Genomic DNA, 19,191 nt, shown 5'->3' on the forward strand with positions numbered 1-19,191 from the left:
TACAGTGCCCGAATTGATAGTTTTGTATTGGGGCAATTACATTAACAAAAAGAGAAAATTAGATGCATGTACCGTCATAACCATCCATATATATTGATACTGAAAAAGATTCGAACATTCGATGGCGCTTCCCCACCAGTATTCTTCCGATGCATTCGTGTCGTAAAATTTGGGCAACTGCACGCCACCGAGTGCGATGCCTAAAGTGTTACCGCGGATCTCTGAGGCTATGCAACAATCCCATTCAATTATACGAGCGTTGATCGCGGTCCCACTTGGCACTATACATCACTATAGCTTCCTTACTCGTGTTGGTGTCAGAGTCGCCTCCGCCTAGCTATGGAGATTTGCCTCCTCTTGCGTACCGCACTGGGCAGGAAGCTGTCAAGCAGCCGGACCGACTTTCGGGAGAACCGGGCTAAAAAAGCGGGCAGGAAACACAACAAGCAGAGGAGGAGGGTCAGTGGGTGGCAAGGCGATCCTACTGAGCCTCAGCTTCCCCTCTATGGCTCACCATTTGTTTTATTATTATTTTTTTTTTTTTGCTCCTCGTTTAAGGCCGATTAGACTGCCGATAATAGGTGAGGCAGCATCCACCTACCCACTTTGTTTGCCCGGTTTTCCCAACACGACGCGAGGCACTACCGCGCTGCCTACTGTTCAAAAGGCCGTGGCGAAGACCATGCATGATTCTTTCCGAGTGGTCTTCGATCAGCTGTGAGATAATAGCCGTGTAGTCTCCCTCTCTCGTGAAAAGTGTCACCGTTCCCAATGGTAAAGCCAGCCAATCAGAGGTCGAAAGACGATGTAACAAAGGTTTATGATGGGGCGGCAATTCGGCTAGGACGTCATCGGCAGCCCCGATTGGCCAACGCACAGATGGCATCGACCAACCGTACGCTGCCTTGCCGTGATCGACAGACACCTCCCAGCTTTATAACCCCCCCCCCCCCCCCCCTAAAAATGAAAACTGCATGGTTTCGATGAAGCAATAAAAAACCAACAAGCGGACTCTTGTTGCCATACAGTCTCTTCGTCCACGTCATCTAAATTTTAATGGGACTCTGATGATAGCTCAACTGAACCTGCTCGAAAATCGATTCTGCGGCTCGTTCTGCCTGGGCTAACTTCTGAGGGGCAATTAAATGCGTATTTATTACTGTGAACAGAGCAAATTTGAAAGTGGTGTTGCATGGCTTTTTTAGGGGCCCGCTCACCACTGGCACGTCGCAGTCTGCTTGAGAAAACGGTCGGGAGATGGCAACACTTCTATTATATTGTTTGTTATGAGCTTAAAGAACCTTCGCTCTCAGTGCAAGCGCGTAAGTATACAACTAAGAATGCAGCTGGCGAAGCAAGCCTATCAGCCAATGGCGTCGACCAATTCTCATGACTTAGCAGCTGGTCCAATAGCATGAAAGCACAGGTTAATGGCAGGTATACAGTCTTTGTGAATCCACAAGGTTTAGATCTCAGGGGACCAGCTTTTACGCCGTGCAGTGGCTAGGGTTTGGCCTTCATGCAACTCCTTCCCATTGGAGAGGTTATAGACAAAAGCCTTACTTCCAGAAGATTTGGGATTCTGGGAATGCACCACAATCCAGATAGTGGGGCCCAGAAGCGCGCTCCCTGGTCTCCAAACCTTTCAAAAAGGTTGTATAATGGGCTAAACCGCGGCGTCAAGAGAACTGGCTGCCGCTATTGGCTTTATTGATACAGCCACTGGCTGAAGTTCCTCATTTCAGAAGTATTCGCCGCTGCATACTTGATTTTTATTTGACTATGAAGTATTTGTTATTATAACGCGGTTTATCTTCCATAATCGCTGACTTCAACCTGTCTTCACCTTCCCTTGAAAAGCGCTCTCCCGCTGCAAGCCACGGCCTTTGAACAGCTACAACACGCGCTCTTTGGTCCACGAATACGCCATGTGAAAGAAGACTCAGGACAATACCGGCCTCTGTGATGCAGTATCCTGAGTGCTTCAGTCCTGCTTTCCTGCGGTGGGAGGGGAAGGAGGCCCAGTAGAAGAAGGCAGCAATCGTAATAACTATGCATGCCTTATAAAACTTGCAGGAAACGTAATTACCAACAGGTTCGAGAATAAGATAACGCAAGAACCTCATTGTGAGCTCCTATGCAGGACCACATATATCATGCATTAGCGCATACACACTGTATAGCTTGGCTGCGCGTGAAATGCATCACATTTTAAAACTGATTATAGAATTTTTCGGTTTCTTCAGGACAGCTAGCTTCTGGTCTGTTCCTTTTTACCCATCAAGGTAAGGAAGAGTTTTCTTTCATCCCTTTGCTACGCGCTATGGCTGGCCTTAGCAGTTGCCAACATTGGCCAGCAGCAAGGATAACTTGGACTTTTTTCCAGTGGGGTTCTCGTGCTAACGCACAGAACGAAGGAATTTTCGCGAGCTCTACAGTCATTCGCACGGTCCTCGCGGCGATTGCAGACTAAAGTCAGAAGGCTCGTCGAGGTATACAGACTGGACCCACTTAGCGCTTTGTCGCGAGAGCAACAACTTTTACTTTTGGAAACGACGGCATCTTTATCATTGTCTGTCGGAAGCAACCGGATATTGAAAGAATATTTCAATGATCAAAATCCATTATTCAGTAACAATCGCTGCTCTCTCAAACATGATTCGATACGCGCACCTCTGGTTTAGCATGCAACGGCTGGTCTTTGCGAACTAAAGGTTAAGCGACGCTTGGGAGTTGTCCGGAATCTCACCTACAACAGAGAACTCCCTGGAATTTGGAAGGTTGATTGCCACACAGGCACCGAGGGCGCTCCGGTTTATGTTCATCTCGGTGACTCGGCGCCAACCGTTGGTCTTGGCGTCGTAGCATTCCACGAACGGCACGGTCGTCGTCCCTGAACACAAGAACACCGCGCAAATACCAATCCATATTGTGAATAAATCTCACGCCAAATTTTCGGTAAAAACTGATGCTTGTTGGGCTAGTTGGTTTTAGTCCACTTTAACTTGACCTCGGGTTTCACTCAGTCTGAGCATTCCAATTTCCCAAACTATAGGTACGAAGAATTTTTTTTTTTTTTTGCATGAGTTGGTGTTGCTTCATATGACCTAAGCTCGCTGTCATGTTTTGCTTTCGTGCGTACATAGTGCATCATCGATCTGCTAGGGGAGCCCTTAGTGAGCATTCTTTGGTAGGGATTCCAAAGGGCTCACTCGACCACGAGAGATATTTCTCAACAAAGCAACAAAAAGCGTAGCTTACACACCACACATACTTGACAAGTGGTTTCTCGGCAGACACGAAACACTCAAACACAGCATATTCACCCACTGTCGGGAACAGTGTACAGCAGACCTAAAACACCTTGTATGACAATGTCCATCGTTTTCACGAGGAAGAAATAAAATTACGCATATTTCACACGACGACATGCCCACCCTAGCAGATCAGATTCTATAGCACCAATATACAACATTCCATTGCTACATACGGCAGTGAGAGCGGCCTGCTTCGAGTAGTGTGAGAGAGGTCGACTTACAGCGCGCAGATCGGCGGCATGGCAAGCAACGAGCAACAGCTTGAAGAACCGTGAAGACGAAGCTACACTCCCATCCCTCCTAACTCCCCACTTACCCAAACAGCGACCGGAGCCATCTCTTTATTCAAATAAAGAATTCATTCATTCATTCATTCATTCATTCATTCATTCATTCATTCATTCATTCATTCATTCATTCATTCATTCATTCATTCATTTGCATGATGCTAGCACTATGATCGAGAAATACACCCACGCCAACACTGTAACAGCGTGTAGAAACATTTATGGAACCTAATTGAACAAAGGAATGCCTTCCATGCACGTTGCGCTTCGCTAAGCTATGTGCCTTACGAGGCTAAGAGAAGAGGCGCGAAAATACGAAAAGTGTCTTTCCCTCTGTAAACGGAAAAGTGTTCCCGAGAGCCGATTAATTGAAACTCTTGACGTTATTACCTGAAAGAAAATTATTGGGACACTTATGCTCCGCCTTTAAAAGTATATGACACGATAGTGTATAAGCACCACGTGACGTATAAAGCCCACCTTTAACTAAGCAGCATGAAACTGTCTGCGTGCATGCCTGAAGCATCGTGCCTGAAGAATCAGAATGCAAGGGTACTGTCAGGCTAATTTTGATATCACCATCCCATTTAAAAGGAGAGGACCGAGTTGGCAGCTCCTGACAAATTAACAGCAAGCAACAAAGGAGCGCGCGGCCATGCCAGCTGCCAGCGCCATGCTCGTCGTTTTTCGCTCGTCAGAACGCCGACGTAAACAATGACGTCGACGCAGGGTTTTCTGGCGAACTGAGCCTTAAAAGCTGTCGCGTTAAATGTTAAAGACGGTGGCGCCTATAGCCTCTGAGAGCCGCACCCGGAAATCTGTGTGAACACACGCATTTGACTTGTGAAACTGACCGGTGATGACGACACTTGCTTACATTTTTTTTTTTCTGGCTTATGAAAGCTGCGTTCTTGGCGATAATAAAAGTTCTGCGGTTACAAGGTGGTCCCCTCATATGACAGATGCAAGCCCACTTCTCTATGTCCTCAAGGCCTACTTAAAGAGCAGCTGCATCACGTTTCGAGAATTTCGCGATATTCAAGGATTCAAATCTACATTGGCCGTAAGTAATGCATGTAAAGTTTTTTTGCTCTAGCATACAAACTGATGGCGTAATCGACGATTAAAACTCGAGCTTCTCCTCACAGCCCAAAAGTTCTGCGGAGAAGTTCGGTGATGACGTCACGAACGGTACCATTTCTGATGTGGGTTGCCTTCGCCCACGTTCTGCTGTGCATTTTCTGACGGTGCTAATCGACATTTCTAGGGCTTTGTTTTCGGCAGCCTTGTTTTTATTTCTTCAAACAAAGTGTATCTATGCGGAAAAATAGAGTGAAATCAAACAGTTATACATGTAGAAGCAATCAGATATTCTAGGTCCTGGAACTTGTTCAGTTTTACCTCACGGTACGTTCCCACTTGGTCATTCGGCGCGAAATGCGAGCCAAATTCATCACCGCCGACTAATCCTTCCACTCTTATTGACTAGCGGAGAGCAACCGCTTTTCCGCCGGCAGTAATTTGCTCCGAACAATCACGTATTCCGCTTGTTTTTCCGCCGGGAGCTCAGCCGCGGAGGAGACGCCATTATTATCAAGTGCGAACACACCAGATTTGAAACTGCGAATCAATATAAAGTCGCCCGTTTCTCATCCCTATGGTATTATTTGCGAGGTGAAAATTCTCACTATCACGCGAAGGGGCGCGCATTAGTATGCACCCTGGTACATGGCACCTAGATGCAGTGTCTCTGTTGGCGTTCGTGGAGCTTGCCGCCACTGTCTTTGGTTCAATCTGATATTCAAATACTCAGGTCCTTAGACTAAGTTGCTACTCGTCGTCATCATCCTCAGCATATTCAACGGGCGAGCCCTATTTCAGTGATCTTCGATTAGTCCTGTCCCGTGTCAACAACGACTGCTTCCGTGACCGTGACCAGCAACTGTGCCACTCAAGAAACCTTCGAAGGACGGACTTTCGTAACTATTGGTTTTTTATTTTAAGCAAACTGTGCATGTATTGCGCTTGCCCGGCCAAATTTCGCTCTCTACTTCAGCCAAGAGCTCGATTGATTTCTTTTTTCTTTTGCAGCAATAACAGTTAAGGACACATTTCCCAGTTCAGCAGTATCGGTGTCGTAGCACCATGTCATACTGATCGGTTAGCACCGAAGACATGCCATCACTGCTGCGCGCCACAATGCGCGGTTCAGAGTGAGTGACGTCAACGGCCGTTCACTACGAAAATACAAAAAAAAAAACAGAATTATGACAATAACGAGAAATATATATACACTATCGCGAAGAGCTATGGCTAAATCACGTAATAGCGCCCACCGATTTTTTTTTTTTTTTTTTTTTTTTTTTTTTTTTTTTTTTTTTTTTAAAGCGGAAACTCTACTCTCCCGGCTACAACTCCGGAGTTCGCCGTGTGTCGCTGAATGGCGTTGAACCTTTCACGAGGCTTCACCTCGCGTTTTGCTTCAGGCTCTTAGTGGGGAAAAGATTCCTTTCAAGGCCTCGCAAGGTCAAACTAGGATCATGTTTTGGTGGTGATTTAACTAGTGAGTGTTTTCACAATAAACAAAGAAACATCATATCGGAGCGAATTCGAACCGGTAGAATTCGAACACGGATACTATAATTAAGTTTCGGAGCGTCTTAACCACTGACGCATAGCGTCATGTGCTTCGAGGCTTAAGCGAAGTTAATCCTCTTTTCCCACTCTCCAGTCTCCCGCCACCTCTACTTTATCCGTAACTTAGGGTACACTCCTATTTTCGGTAATCAGCTCCCAGCGTTATATGTTCCCCCCAAGGAGACCAAGGGCCGTTGCGCACCGTTAAATCCACCGATGGCGAACAGGAGGTCGTCCAACACGGCCACGGCAAAGTTGCTCCTGGGCGTGTGCATGTTGGGCAACTCTAGCCACCGATCCCTGAGGTGGTCGTACTTCTCTCCTGCATACAAAATACATTGGGAGAGACAGTAGAAGGATTCGCCGCAGAGTGAGTGCAGTAGCATGTTCAAAAGCAACGCAGCTGTAAAGAAGACAGAACACGAAAATCGTGCAAAAACGAATAAACTTACTAGGAGAACAATGAAGACGAAACGGATAGTACTTATATAGTGAATAGGTACAGCGCTGACTCGTCGCAGACTTGAAGTTGTCCAGTCAAGTCCCGCCAGAAAGAACCATCAATTTCGTTGCCATAAGTTTTTCGCGCGGAAATACTCGCGATTATAAAAAAAAAAAAAAAAAAAAAAAAAAGAGCAGCAGTTTCAATGCAAACATGTTGTGGCGCATTTAGTGCATTTTTTTTCCCCTTATCTACAATGCATAGGTCAATCGAGGGCGTTGGATTTCTGGGAAGTCCGCAGAGTGGAAACTAAGCTTTGGTTTCCCATCACCCACAAGGTGCTCCCAAAGAATATTTGCTAACATTGCACTGTGTAACATATCACGATGCATTGTACAAGTCCACCGCAAAGATTCAATGAGAAAGCTTATAGAACTAAATACACAACACTCTCTGCGACAAACGGCAGCAGATGAAGGATGCAGACATCGGTATTGGGTCTTTTACATCGCCGGGGCTTTCGCACCATTCCGGTTTTCCTGAACAACCAGAATGAGAAAGGAGGGTTTATCTCCATGTGCTTCATTTCTGATACCCGCCACACGCGATAACACGCCACCTCGAACACAATTTCTTCGAGTGCATCATCGACAGTACGCTGATTATCATGCGCGAGGTTCATTAGGACAGTAAGGCCATTTGTTTAACCTACACCAGCTACACCAATGTAGCACATGTCCTATACCTACAATGGATTTTTGCTGCACTGGTGCAGCTGGTGTAGGTTAAACAAATGACCCTTGTATATCCGATGAGCTTGCGACGTTATGTACTAAAGTAAATTCATACCCGTCGAAAGCCTATTGGTCCCGTTGAAGCCGCCGAGGACATACACGGTGTCCTGATAGTTTATAACCCGCACCCCACTGCGCGGCATGGTCATGGAGCGAATGTAGGTCCACACGTTCACCCTGGGGTCGTAATACTCTGCCGTGTTCAGAACCTGCTGGCCAGTGAATCCGCCAACGATGTAAACCTGCACGAGAAACAAGCATTCATTGATTTTGGCGAAGGGCCTGAAGAAAAATAGCCAGAGAAGAGACAAAATCATTGCGGGAAACCTTGACTTGCGCAAGTGTGCGTTAATTCGCAAAACGAACGCCGCGTTAGTCCTCCATTGCGTTTCATCGACCACGCTGCTTACTACCAGAGGCTAGCCGAGGCCAGTTCTTGCAAGTCATGGTCCTTTCATGGAAGGGCTAATCGCAATCAATGGGAACATACACTGAGAGCTGTCTCGTGCGCCACTGTTCGGTATACCGCCACGTTTCAACCTAACACCTTTCGCATTAATGCATCGTGCCGTTTCTCTACTCTCAGACATCTTACTGTGGCTCTGCAGCAAAGGATAGGCGGGAAAGGGAAGAAGACGTCTCTATATTCTCATCTCAGAAGAGGGTGGGGGGATGGCTTATTTCAGCACTATAGCGCCCTCACGTCGCCTCCCCTTTCACCCCTGCGCATGTACCCACAGCCAATTTTCCACGGCACGGATACAAAGGCCCGTCTTTTTCTCTTTCCTGCCTAGCCTTAGACAGAAAATTGTCTGGAGGTAAAGGAGCGTGGCAAAACCTCGCTTTCTCCAAGTGGTCAGCCGCAAGAGAATACAGCCCCGACAACCACCTAAAAACTCATTTCTTGACAGTCATCAATGGGCAGTTATGTCTGAGGTAAAAGGCAAATAAGGAAGGATTACAGAGATTATCATAACGGCATCTCATTCCATCAAAGACCGATTTATTGGCGCGGACAGAACTGCTATAAGAAGTGCTGTTCGACCCACAGTCGAGCAGTACTAAAAGGGTGTGATAAGGGAGTAACAGCCCACTAACGTCCACCCAAGCAGTCCATACGGTCATATGGCTAATATCATTATTAAAAGGGAATTTATACAGATGAGCATAAAATGTACAGCAAGTACATCTGCGCCAGCTTCAGAGCTTACGATTCCTCCGTTCTCATGGAAGATACACAGTTGACACCATTTTAGCTAAAAGAACGCGTGTAATAAGGGCGCTGTATAAATGAAAAAGTATGCCCTTAAGGGTGTAATGTCGTTCAGACCACCATCTATGCAAGCAGATCGCTCCTATTTCAAAGTATCCTTCCTGGGTAGCAGTTCTGTATGAGAATGATCGTACCTTGGAGTCGACGACCGTGGCACAGGCGTCCGAGCGCTGGTCATTCATCTCGGCGATCAGCGTCCACGTGTTCTGCGTCGGATCGTATCGCTCGGCCGTGTTGGTCCGCCGGTCGCCATCGTAGCCTCCCAGAGCGTAAATCTTGCCTTCCAGCACCGCGACGCTCACGTAGCAGCGCGCCACGTGCATGCAGGCCCGCTCCGTCCACCGGTGCGCGAGCTGCAGCGACGGGCAGAAGCGGGGTCACCCATCGGGCGCCTGCAGAACAGGGACGCCAAAGGCTTGCTCTACCCTCCTCTTTTTAGAGCTGTATGCCGAGTCGAGCGACGGAGAACCCGAACGTGCCTGCCACGTGCAACACTCGCGAGTCTAACAACGGCGCGCTTGACACCCTCTTTCGCTCATTGATCAGACTCTCACATACACCTTTCACAGCCAGAAATTTGAATTCGGAGGGAACTGAGAAGCGTGGGGATAAATATCAGGATTACAGCTATCGGTGCGGGAAAAACAACTATTCCTCATCTGTGGGTCATGACATTTTGCCTTTCTTCAGCATAAAATGAAAGCAGGCTACTCTAAAAATGCGCCCGAGTGTACTGGCGTGTATTTTCAACGTTAAGTTCAGCACACTTTGGGAACTCTCACAATTTACATGATACAACGTCAGCTTTTGCTCGATTGACCAGACGGATGAAAGTACGTGCTAGTGGGCCATGCAACGCACGGTACAGAATGATTGCGCGTGTTAGCCGAAGGTGTTCTAGATTATTGCATTTCTAGCGACTCAAAGAAGCCTGCCGTCTTCTTATTTATTTGTCCGTCGCTGACTCAGCACAGAGGTGATGCTGCCGTAAAAGCGTCCCTGTCCTGAGGCTACTATCTACGCGCCACCGGCGATCGCTGATGTATACGGACAATCTTACGGTAGCTCAGCGACATGACAACAGAAACTAACTCACTGTGGCCGATTTACTCGGTGAGAACATGCGAACATCTTAACATAAATCGATCTGTTCGGGAAAAGGTAACACTCGAACATAACGTCTCGTGGGGAGAAACCGGACGTTTCGGGTTCGGATTGGCTCCTTCGGGGCTGAAAAAGAGGGGACCACTTCTGGTCATACCTGACGGAGCCAGGCCGACTCCGAAACAATGGGGCTCTCCTCCTATCATCCGTGCGTCAGGATACTTGTTTATGCACGATTCGTCTGCGTACGACAAAGATTTGAGGCAAGTACTAGGTGTCCAGAAGCACATACCGGGTTGAAGCAGCGGACACAGTTGAAGCACTGGGAGCCATCAAAACCGCCAATCATGTAGATGAGGCCATCCAGCGCGACCAGTCCGTGGTAGGCGCGGGGCATGGTGTCCCTGTCGTTGGGAAATATCAGCCAGCGGTTGGCGCGACAGTCGTACGACTCGACGAGGTTCGTAGCGCTGCCGTTGCTCCAGCCGCCAATCACGAATAGTATGTCCCTGGAAGGGAAAGTTGTCCAATGGAAGCGAGCGAAGGGGATGCCCGTACTAACAGAGGATATCAGCTGGACGCGCGGTGTATCCCGCCCTTTTCTTTCTTTTTCTATCTAACCCTCCCATCTCAAGGAGCTAAGTTCTACCCATTTGGACATGTCAAATGGTCGGTGACGTCATCGTTTTGTGCACACGTGATTATGTTCTGGCTAATGAGAACGCCCCAACAATGGCAGCGTAATCTACAAATGTGACCGACGGAAATGTATCATTCATTGTCGTGTTGTTGGGGTCGCCGGGTCCTTTCAAGGAGCGGAGTGAGGTGCACAAAGTTTTAATGAGACGTATTTGCAATATCTTCTGGAAATTATAAAATGACCGCAGGTCCTATTAAAAGCCTTCGTCTGACGCCAATCATGCGCTAAAAATAACTGTTGGTAATGTCTGCGTTGAGTACATTTCGAAATTATTTTAAATTCCTAGAAAAGGCGTGAAAAGACGAAGGTGAGGAAATAGGTCCCTTACTCGTGTACAGCATACGCTATTAAGCCCCAAAAGAGCGAAACCACGAGCAAACAAGCCATGTCTTGTTATTCGGCCTTTGCTTCTATCTGGACTTCTTGGCCTTCGTCTATTTTTTATTCAAAGATTATTTTTGTGCGCAGCTTGCTGGAATTGTGTTATTTCCTGACTGAAATATTGATTTTGCAGTCAACGCCGGTCTTGTACATAAGCGCCTCTTTCCGTTGTCCTTGTGTTCATCCCGTTATTTCTATTCCAACTAATCCAAACTATAACGCCTGTTTTTTTTTTTTTTTGTTTTTTTTTTTTCAATACTTGGTGATTTTCGAAGTTTCAGGCACAGGCAAACAAACATTGGATGCGGCGTCACTCAATGCATTATATAAAAGCAGTACTTGAGACGCCCATTGAAGTCATCGCATCTACAACAGCTTCTCTGATGACTGGCAACGGCGGGAGATTTAAAGTAACTGTGCGAAGTCGGCAGCAATCACCAATGGTGGGCGCGGCAGTAGCCGGCGCTGACATCGGCCTGCTAAGTAGGTTGGTGCCAACTCTCTAAAACGCACATTTCGGGAATGTAAGCACTTAAACACACGCCGAGAGCGAATTTGGAGTGCATGCCTTGGTATTCGAGGTCGCAGCATGGGATGCGTCAAGTTGATCATCCTCTGATCTTCGTGCATCTCCATTTGGTCCAGAAGACCATGGACTGGTTCCAGGACAGCTCGGCAGTCAACGTCATCGAGCATGTGATGCGGAAACACCTCTTGTTGGAGGTACGACACCTTGCAGAGCCCGAATCTGTTTCATATAAACACTGATGAGTTCGTAGCAGACAACAGAAAAAAAGAAAGTAATCATGCATGTTCAATTTGATGAATTCGAGTCCAAAGATGTCTAAAAAAGCAGTGTTTAAAGATCCCCCGATCTTCGGCGCTCTTTGGCTCACAAGTCTTCGCTGACTAAAACGACAAGCAAATGTTTGACCCATTGAACGAATTTGATTTATGCAAGCAGCGTCAGTTCTGCCCGAGTATGAATTAAGAGACCAACACGCATCTCCAATATGCGGTGCCCATTACATAGCGTGAAATCATCAAAATGTGTATAAAGCAGAGAAGTGTACTTTACAGGTTACCTTATAGCGCTTAAGAGGCTTGGTAGAAAACGATATCTGTTGGGAGAGTCTGCTGAGGTCCATTTTGTAGCTGCCACAAACGCCTTGCCTTCATCGGAGAGGTTGAGCTCGTCAGAGCTTAGAAGCGCCTTCAGATCATCATACGGTAGACGAACAAAATCTTGGTTTTGCTTTGCGACCTGACGGAAGAAAGACATTCTTAATATTTTTCTTTTTTTTGCGCGCGATTCACTGAGTTCTCATGAAAAACACTTGTTCTTGTATTCACATATTAACCATCCCGTTATTTTATACCCACCTCAACGAAGTTTCCAGAAATGAAATTTAAGGCCATGTCGACGAGGCTGGGGTGCTTGTGTTCCCTGGCGAACTCCAATATGCGGATACAGTTAGCAACGCTGATGTCTTTAGTGAGGAACTCGTAGCATTTTTTGACAATCCTTTCAATCTGCAATGGCAAGAAAATGAAGCAATAGTTCGATCACCATCATTAACTCTATCTTTACCTAAATGATTTACTGTTCGCAGCTTACGAACAAAATGACGAATATGATCGAGCTCAGATAAGAAAAATGGGTAGAAATCCGAGCCTTTCTAAGGTACTTTGGAGTTTGGCGATTGTCACCGACCAGAATGGGCAGGACATGTAGTGCGAAGAGAGGATAACCGATGGTCGCTTAGGGTAACAAACTGGATTCCAAGGGAAGGAAAGCGTAGCAGGGGGCGGCAGAAAGTTAGGTGGGCGGACGAGGTTAAGAAGTTCGCAGGGGTCAAGTGGATGCAGCTAGCACAGAACCGGGTCAATTGGAGAAATATGGAAGAGGCCTTCGCCCTGCAGTGGGATTTTGGATTGGGTATAGCCAGGATGATGATGACGATGATGAGAAGAAAAATAAACCAAACCAGAACCACGCAGCGGTATAATGAGCCCAAATTTTGCGGCCAACTAATTCGTGGTTTCCATCGTTCAGCCTTCTGACCTGGGTGTATTGAATAAGAAAAAAAAACGACTCGGAGAAAATACTCGCTACCTTCGGAGTTTTCACGCGAAAACAGCAGCGAATGCAGAATTTTTTTCGAGGGAGGAGGAGGATGCAAAAGGAAAGAGGATGTGCAACCTGCAAATGCGCGAGGAATGGGAGCAATATGCGCGTAACCTTCACTTGGGTTCCATTGCATTTCGAGGCAGTATCCAGCTTCATCCCAATCAGGACCTCTTAGTTCGGCCCAGAATTCACTGCGCTATCTTCTGCTTCCTAAAAATAGACTTTCTCAAGAATTTTCCCTCTGCTGACGTTTTCTAGCCACCCTTCCAGCCTAATAATCGTCGTACTTTCTTGTACCTCGACTGAGATTACAAAAGACGGTCGACTAAAACCTTGACTTTTTCCTATAGGCAATAACTTCGGGAACTAAACTGCCGCAATCTGAAACAGCTGTGTGGATGTCAGAAGTCTGTCCCTTTTGGTCACAGTCGCTTGTCAAACCCACAAGCTTAAAGAGAACCGTGTGCACGTCCTGGGCAGAAACATCACCTGGAACCGCTGGGCCGCCAGGAGCATATCAAGCACGTTGTCTGAGCAGAGCGACACCTTGTTGGTATAGACAAAGTCCAGTAGGGAGGCCATGACGACGCCTTTCAACCCGTCCACGGTGTAGGTCTTGGTCGGGCCGGTATCGACGACACGCACAGCCAGCGACGCAGCGGGCTCCTGTCTGGCACCGGCGGCGGAGTGTGACAGGTCCTCCGCCGAGGCGGCCCCGGCCCCGGCAGCAGCGGCGGCGGCGGTGGTCTTGGAGACCGGGCCCCCGGTTCCCCTCGTGGCCAGCTCCCGGAACAGGGGGCAGGTGGCGTACAGGAGCACCTGGTGCACCGGGAACCGGCTTCCATCGTCGCTGCAGACGACCTCGGCGTCGGTGAAGACCCGTCCCCGCCGCAGGTCGCTCAGGACGGTGACCATGTCCTGCGTGTACACGTCGGCCATCCCATGCAGGCTCTGCCACGTTGCCACTAGGACATCATGGTCCGCTCGAACTCGGCCCGGGGGGAACCGACCGCCAAGGCCTGGCCACGGTTCCTCGCGCGCGCTGCTGCTGCTGCTGCTGGCCTTCAGTGGTGTCCCCCTCAGTCTGGTATTTTCGTCTTCCTCTTCGGCTATGATATCGGATGTTCAAACCACCCACCTCGTCGTCTTCGCTGAAAAAATCCTGGGCCTCGTACTCTGATCGACCCTTATAAATTCTGTAGAAAGAGAGGGGCTGTCGTTGACTTCTGGTGAAATTAACTGTCTGATTATTCCAGTGGCTATTGCTCCATTAGATGTTACGGCAGCTAAGTGACGTACAGTACAGTGCATCATTTTTCAAGTTCATATTTCATATTTATGGTATCCAGCGGAATGTTTTGGTAGACCTGTCAAGATTAGCCTATACGAGACCTGCTTTTATGGACATTACATGACAGAGCAACGGTTCCTTCTTCTGTACGTATACACTGGAAACAATAGACCGCGATCTCCTTTGGTTGGAGGCGCCATACAGCAACATCGTTTGCTGACGAGTACGGTGTTCAGAAGACATTTTAGCACCAACACAGCCCGTGCACAGAATAAAAGGAAGGACACGAGACTGGCGCTAATACATCTATATTATCTCATAAGAAAGATCAACAATTAATATATACCGAAGAACACACTTGTGCGCCAACCGAAAAACAACGCCCCGGCGTTGTACGGTGTTATGCTGATTTAACGTAATTGCACTCAAGTCAACGAAAACAGGGGGAATATATACGCAGCCCAATGTGCTGGTTCTGTTGCATGAAACCATCCAAGAAAGAGACTAAACTAGAAAAGAAACGTCTTTTTATTGTAAAATTGTTTTCCGTTAGAATGTCTGGCGAATCTTACTTAATGCCCTTAGCATGCTTTAGTCTGCGATTTTTCTATTTATTACATATTGGCAGTGTACGCCAGGTGGGTATAAACATCTGGCACAAAACCTATATATTCTCCTGACAGAATATAATACCTTCAGAGTGGCATTTTTACCGCGGTTCTTTGTGACGACAGGTGGAGCTAGCGGAGTGCATGGTCATGGGCCCAAGGCGGGGTTGAAGCCGAAATACTAATTTCACAAGTGAAACTAAGGCGGCGAGAATTGGGACAGAGACCTGATGCGGGAAAGCATCGAAAAGTCGATTGATGTCAAGGAGAACCAGAAAATGCAGTGAGTGAAGACGGTAGCCGGTCCCACAAGGACCTGCGCGCGCAGTACCTAATCCGCGCTCAGGTCGCACACATGCATCCTCCATGGACGTTACAGAAATTAATGTCGGACCATCGTCACAACGCTCTTGGCTTGGCATATACCGTTGCAGCTGGGAGCCAGGGCCCCTGCGTGCTGCTCTCAAAAATTTATAAATTTTAGGCTTTACTTTGTGGTGGATAATCTACCGTTGTAACTTTTCGCCCGAGCCCATTTCCTGTATATTACTGGAAATATATATTTTTTTATTTTTCAATCATGCATCTCGTCCGTTGCCAAGGGTACACGCCTTTCTTCGCATATCGCCAGGGGCCAGATAATATTTCGCATTTTGGTGGCACATTAGACCTCTGCTTTGCTACGAAGAGTCTTGTTTTCAGTTTTTAATTCGCATCTCATTAACAGGGGACGGCGTTTGTGTGTCAGTTTTTACTTCGTTCAAATTTCGTAATTCGGTATGCATTCATGTCCAAACTGAAACTGACTGATGGCCAGAAACGATCAGGCAGAGCTCAGCTCCCTGTATTCTCGGCCAGCCAGTGCAGGCCCAAATATGGGCCCTTGTTAGCTGCCGATCACGCTGGATAATAGTTGGCCAAATATATTCACTCAACTATCGGCAAATGGTAGGTAAATAGTCGGCACCCAACTCTCGGTTGCCAAAAAGTGACCAAAAGTAGGGCCGTGGTTGATTGCCCAATAGGGTGGACAATTGAGTACTTAAAGCCAGACACTTCTCGGCAAATGTTAAGAAATTAATCGGTACCCAACACTGGGCAGCCTAACATGGCCCAAATTATGGCCCTGGTTGGCTGCCAGTTGGCCAAGCAGCATGCTATTTAGCGAATGCATCTGCATAGTGTTCGCACAAGTTCTTAAATAAAAATTATCAGCAACATGAGCCCCCTTTTTTATTTTTGATAATTTAATGATTGAAATAACTTCCATCGACTTGCAGGATCACTGGCTCTGGAGTGAATGCCTCATGTGTGGGATATATGGTTTAAAGTCGCTGACAGGTGCTTATACGCGAAGCGCGGTGCTGTCTTGTGTCATAGTGTTTCTTTGGCATTGTTTCTTGTGAGATTAAGATGATGAACGTGGTCGTCATGAAAATACTTACGTTAATTATGTTCACTACCAAATATCTGCTCCTTGCAACCTGCTGTCTAAACGGTCACTGTATTTGTTTCAGCTCGGGAGAATGTTTTTAGGGTAACCAATTTTTTTCTTTTTTTTTCATGAAGAACGCACCAGTTTTACTCGCAACGTTATGGAGGGACATCTGAGTCTAGTCAGGCAGCGTTTTGTCCAACCTCGCCCCATCTTGGCGACCATGCTTGGACTAGGTCGGTCAGGCTGCTTGTCGACGTCGGGTCTACGTAGTGCCGGCATGAAACCTACTAGATAGGCCCAATAACCAAAACCGAGATCGGCCTTATGGACAGAGCTTGGGCCAAGGCCGGTTATGTTTCATGTAGGCATTGGACCGACGTAGAGCCAAGGACGATTTTTCAGTTGGGGTAGCCTGACACTGCCTTGAAGTGTCTTCACATATAGAGTCGCGTTCAAAAATCTCTGATCCCCACTTGAAGTTCCAGACCCTGGCATACTGCGTAAGGCGCCACCTGACAATACAATGATCAAAAAGCAATGACCTTGGGTTCAGACTTCGGTTTAGTTTGACGTCGATCAGGTGCAGCGCGGTACTGAAGTGGCCCCATCTTTGACCTCACCATGCTCTGTACAAGTTCGGTACATGGCGGGAAGGGGAAGGGGATCAGATATTTTTTACGCCAACTCTACGCCAAATATTAGTGAAATGGCAAACCTGAGGAATCGTCCAGAACCTGAATTTGAACTGGTTGGTTCATATATATCACAAAAAAAAAAATCAACAACGACAACAGCCAACTATAGGACAACACAGTGAGAAGAGAAACGGCCGCGAGGCCGCTGTAACGAGGCTATCTCGTGTCGCGCGTATACGGCGGCGCTGCAGGCGCTGAACGCGTTGCTGCTTTGGCGATGAATTCGTCTACAAAACGTATCGGCAACTGAAGATCGAGTGACTGTATATGGTGCATAAAAAATGACGAACAGTTCTTTTTCTCGGTTGTACATCCCTGGTACTGCTTTAAGCAAAACTTTCACCCGTTCAAAAAATTTCAACCGATTTGCTAAGTTAATCAATTGCAAAATTGTGCGCAGCACTGCTTACCTTTTCTATAATTTTCAATGCATTTTACAGTCGGTTTTGCTCCGTCTTGGTATGACATGAAACGTCCTCATGTATATGATTTGTATGTTTTATTTTCATTTTTTTAATCTTCTAGTGCAATGAGCGAATAGCATAGGTATGGTTCGGTTTCTTGGATTTAACGTCCCAAAGCGACTCAAGCTACGAGAGACGCTTCAGTGCAGGACTCTGGAAATTTCTATCACCTGGGGTTCTTAAACGTTTGCTGACGTATAGTACAGCAAACGGGCTCCTTGTTTTTGTCACACCTTTCCTCTGGATCGAGAACGCTGAACGTAACAGAATCGACACAATAATTAGGAAATGAGCCAAGCGAGCACTAGGTCTCCCCACATCCACCTCGACGGAGAAGCTGGAAAAAATGGGGATACACAACACATGGCAAGTGCTAACTGAGGCGGTCCGCATCGCACAGCTAGAAAGATAAGTCAAACGGAGACAGGGAGAACCACCCTCGAATGGATTGGTCTCCAACCAGACAGAGGCACACAAGAGGAAACATCTATTCCACCCGACACAAGGAAACACCTGCTGGTGCCACTTTTGCCGAAAAACATGCACCCGAACATAGAGCAAAAGCTATTGCAAAACGAATGAAACACAATAAGGCAGCCGAAGACGTAGCATATGTCGACGCACCGTGCGGAAGGCATGGAGCGGCAGTCTCGGCGGTAGTAAATGGGAATGGCGTACCCAAAATTGCGGCCTCGACACGCACTCGTGACACGAGCACAGCTGAAGAGTTTGCAATAGCGCTCGCCTGCGTTGGCACGGCAGGCAATCCATTATCGACAGCAAAAAGACTGTCTGGAATTTCGGAAAAGGGCGGGTTTCGGAGGAGGCCAAGAGGATCCTCCTTGCTAACCCAATTAATCGAACAATCTCTATCATATGGATACCTGCACATGAATACCCTGGTAACGAAGCTACACACTTGCTAGCCCAAGATATCTACCACCGGGCGGCAATGGAACAGCCAGACTGCAGGGGAATAATTCTGTGCCACTGAATTCTACACATTAAATCGAAAGAGCTACCCACCCCCGGATCAGTCTCTCTCTAACAATGAGACGCGCATTTGGAGACGGTTACAAGCCGGAAACTACACCTGCCCTTCCTGACACAGACCGGGGAGGAAGAAGACTGGAAATGCAAAAATTGCGGCCATAGAGGCACACTAGATCACATTATTTGGGGATGCGCCGACTCCCCAGGCGCCGGCATGAACAATAGTAGAGAAGCCTGGGAGGTTTGGCTGCGGAGCGGAGACCCCGCCGTTCAGCAGCAGGCCATTCGCCTGGCGGCTGAGGCCATGAAGAACTCCCGTACCTTCTATACTACACCGCTACACCTTCACTAGTCGTTGGTCTGCGAGCTCCTTGTTACGCTTGTTACAAGGTCAATGTACTTGTTACGCTTTGGTATTTCGTTCTCAAAAGTGCTTATGAGAGAAAGCAACACGCGGTCTTCTTCCGTACACTAAACAATTGTATCAGCTTCCAAGAACGTAAATCTGACCGCAGAGAATGCACGCACACATCGATTTTTCACAGTGAGCAGCAAAGCCAATTTTCTAGCTTGTGTTAGCCACTTTGAGCGCGGTTTTCATCGCGCCGTGCCAATCCAATGCAATCCGCTAAGCTG

At 47.4% G+C, this 19,191-nt stretch overlaps 1 protein-coding gene across 1 annotated transcript; it reads right to left on the reverse strand.

The window, feature by feature from the left end:
• Window positions 1–317: 317 nt before the first annotated feature.
• On the reverse strand, window positions 318–14,005 carry LOC146182349 (uncharacterized). The gene is made up of 10 exons (XM_084575987.1): window positions 13,556–14,005; window positions 12,319–12,468; window positions 12,021–12,199; window positions 11,504–11,683; window positions 10,147–10,363; window positions 8,885–9,103; window positions 7,533–7,719; window positions 6,444–6,563; window positions 2,750–2,893; window positions 318–418 (listed from the first exon to the last, which is right to left on the reverse strand). Exons 1-10 carry the CDS (start codon window positions 14,003–14,005, stop codon window positions 318–320), a joined length of 1,947 nt encoding a protein of 648 aa, XP_084432113.1.
• Between the last annotated feature and the right edge of the window lie 5,186 nt (window positions 14,006–19,191).

This window comes from Amblyomma maculatum, chromosome 8, assembly GCF_055883805.1.
Source record: "Amblyomma maculatum isolate TAMU_Amacu chromosome 8, ASM5588380v1, whole genome shotgun sequence".
NCBI lineage: Eukaryota > Metazoa > Arthropoda > Arachnida > Ixodida > Ixodidae > Amblyomma > Amblyomma maculatum.

What these genes read in the sequence shown, in the direction of transcription:
- LOC146182349 (XM_084575987.1), bottom strand. Translation starts at nt 14,005, where the DNA reads ATGGCCGACGTGTACACGCAGGACATGGTCACCGTCCTGAGCGACCTG. An exon ending in TGGCGGCCCAGCGGTTCCAG is followed by an intron (nt 12,469 to 13,555) that starts GTGATGTTTCTG and finishes TTGCCATTGCAG; the next exon opens with ATTGAAAGGATTGTCAAAAA. An exon ending in GACCAATAGGCTTTCGACGG is followed by an intron (nt 6,564 to 7,532) that starts GTATGAATTTAC and finishes TTTTGTATGCAG; the next exon opens with GAGAGAAGTACGACCACCTC.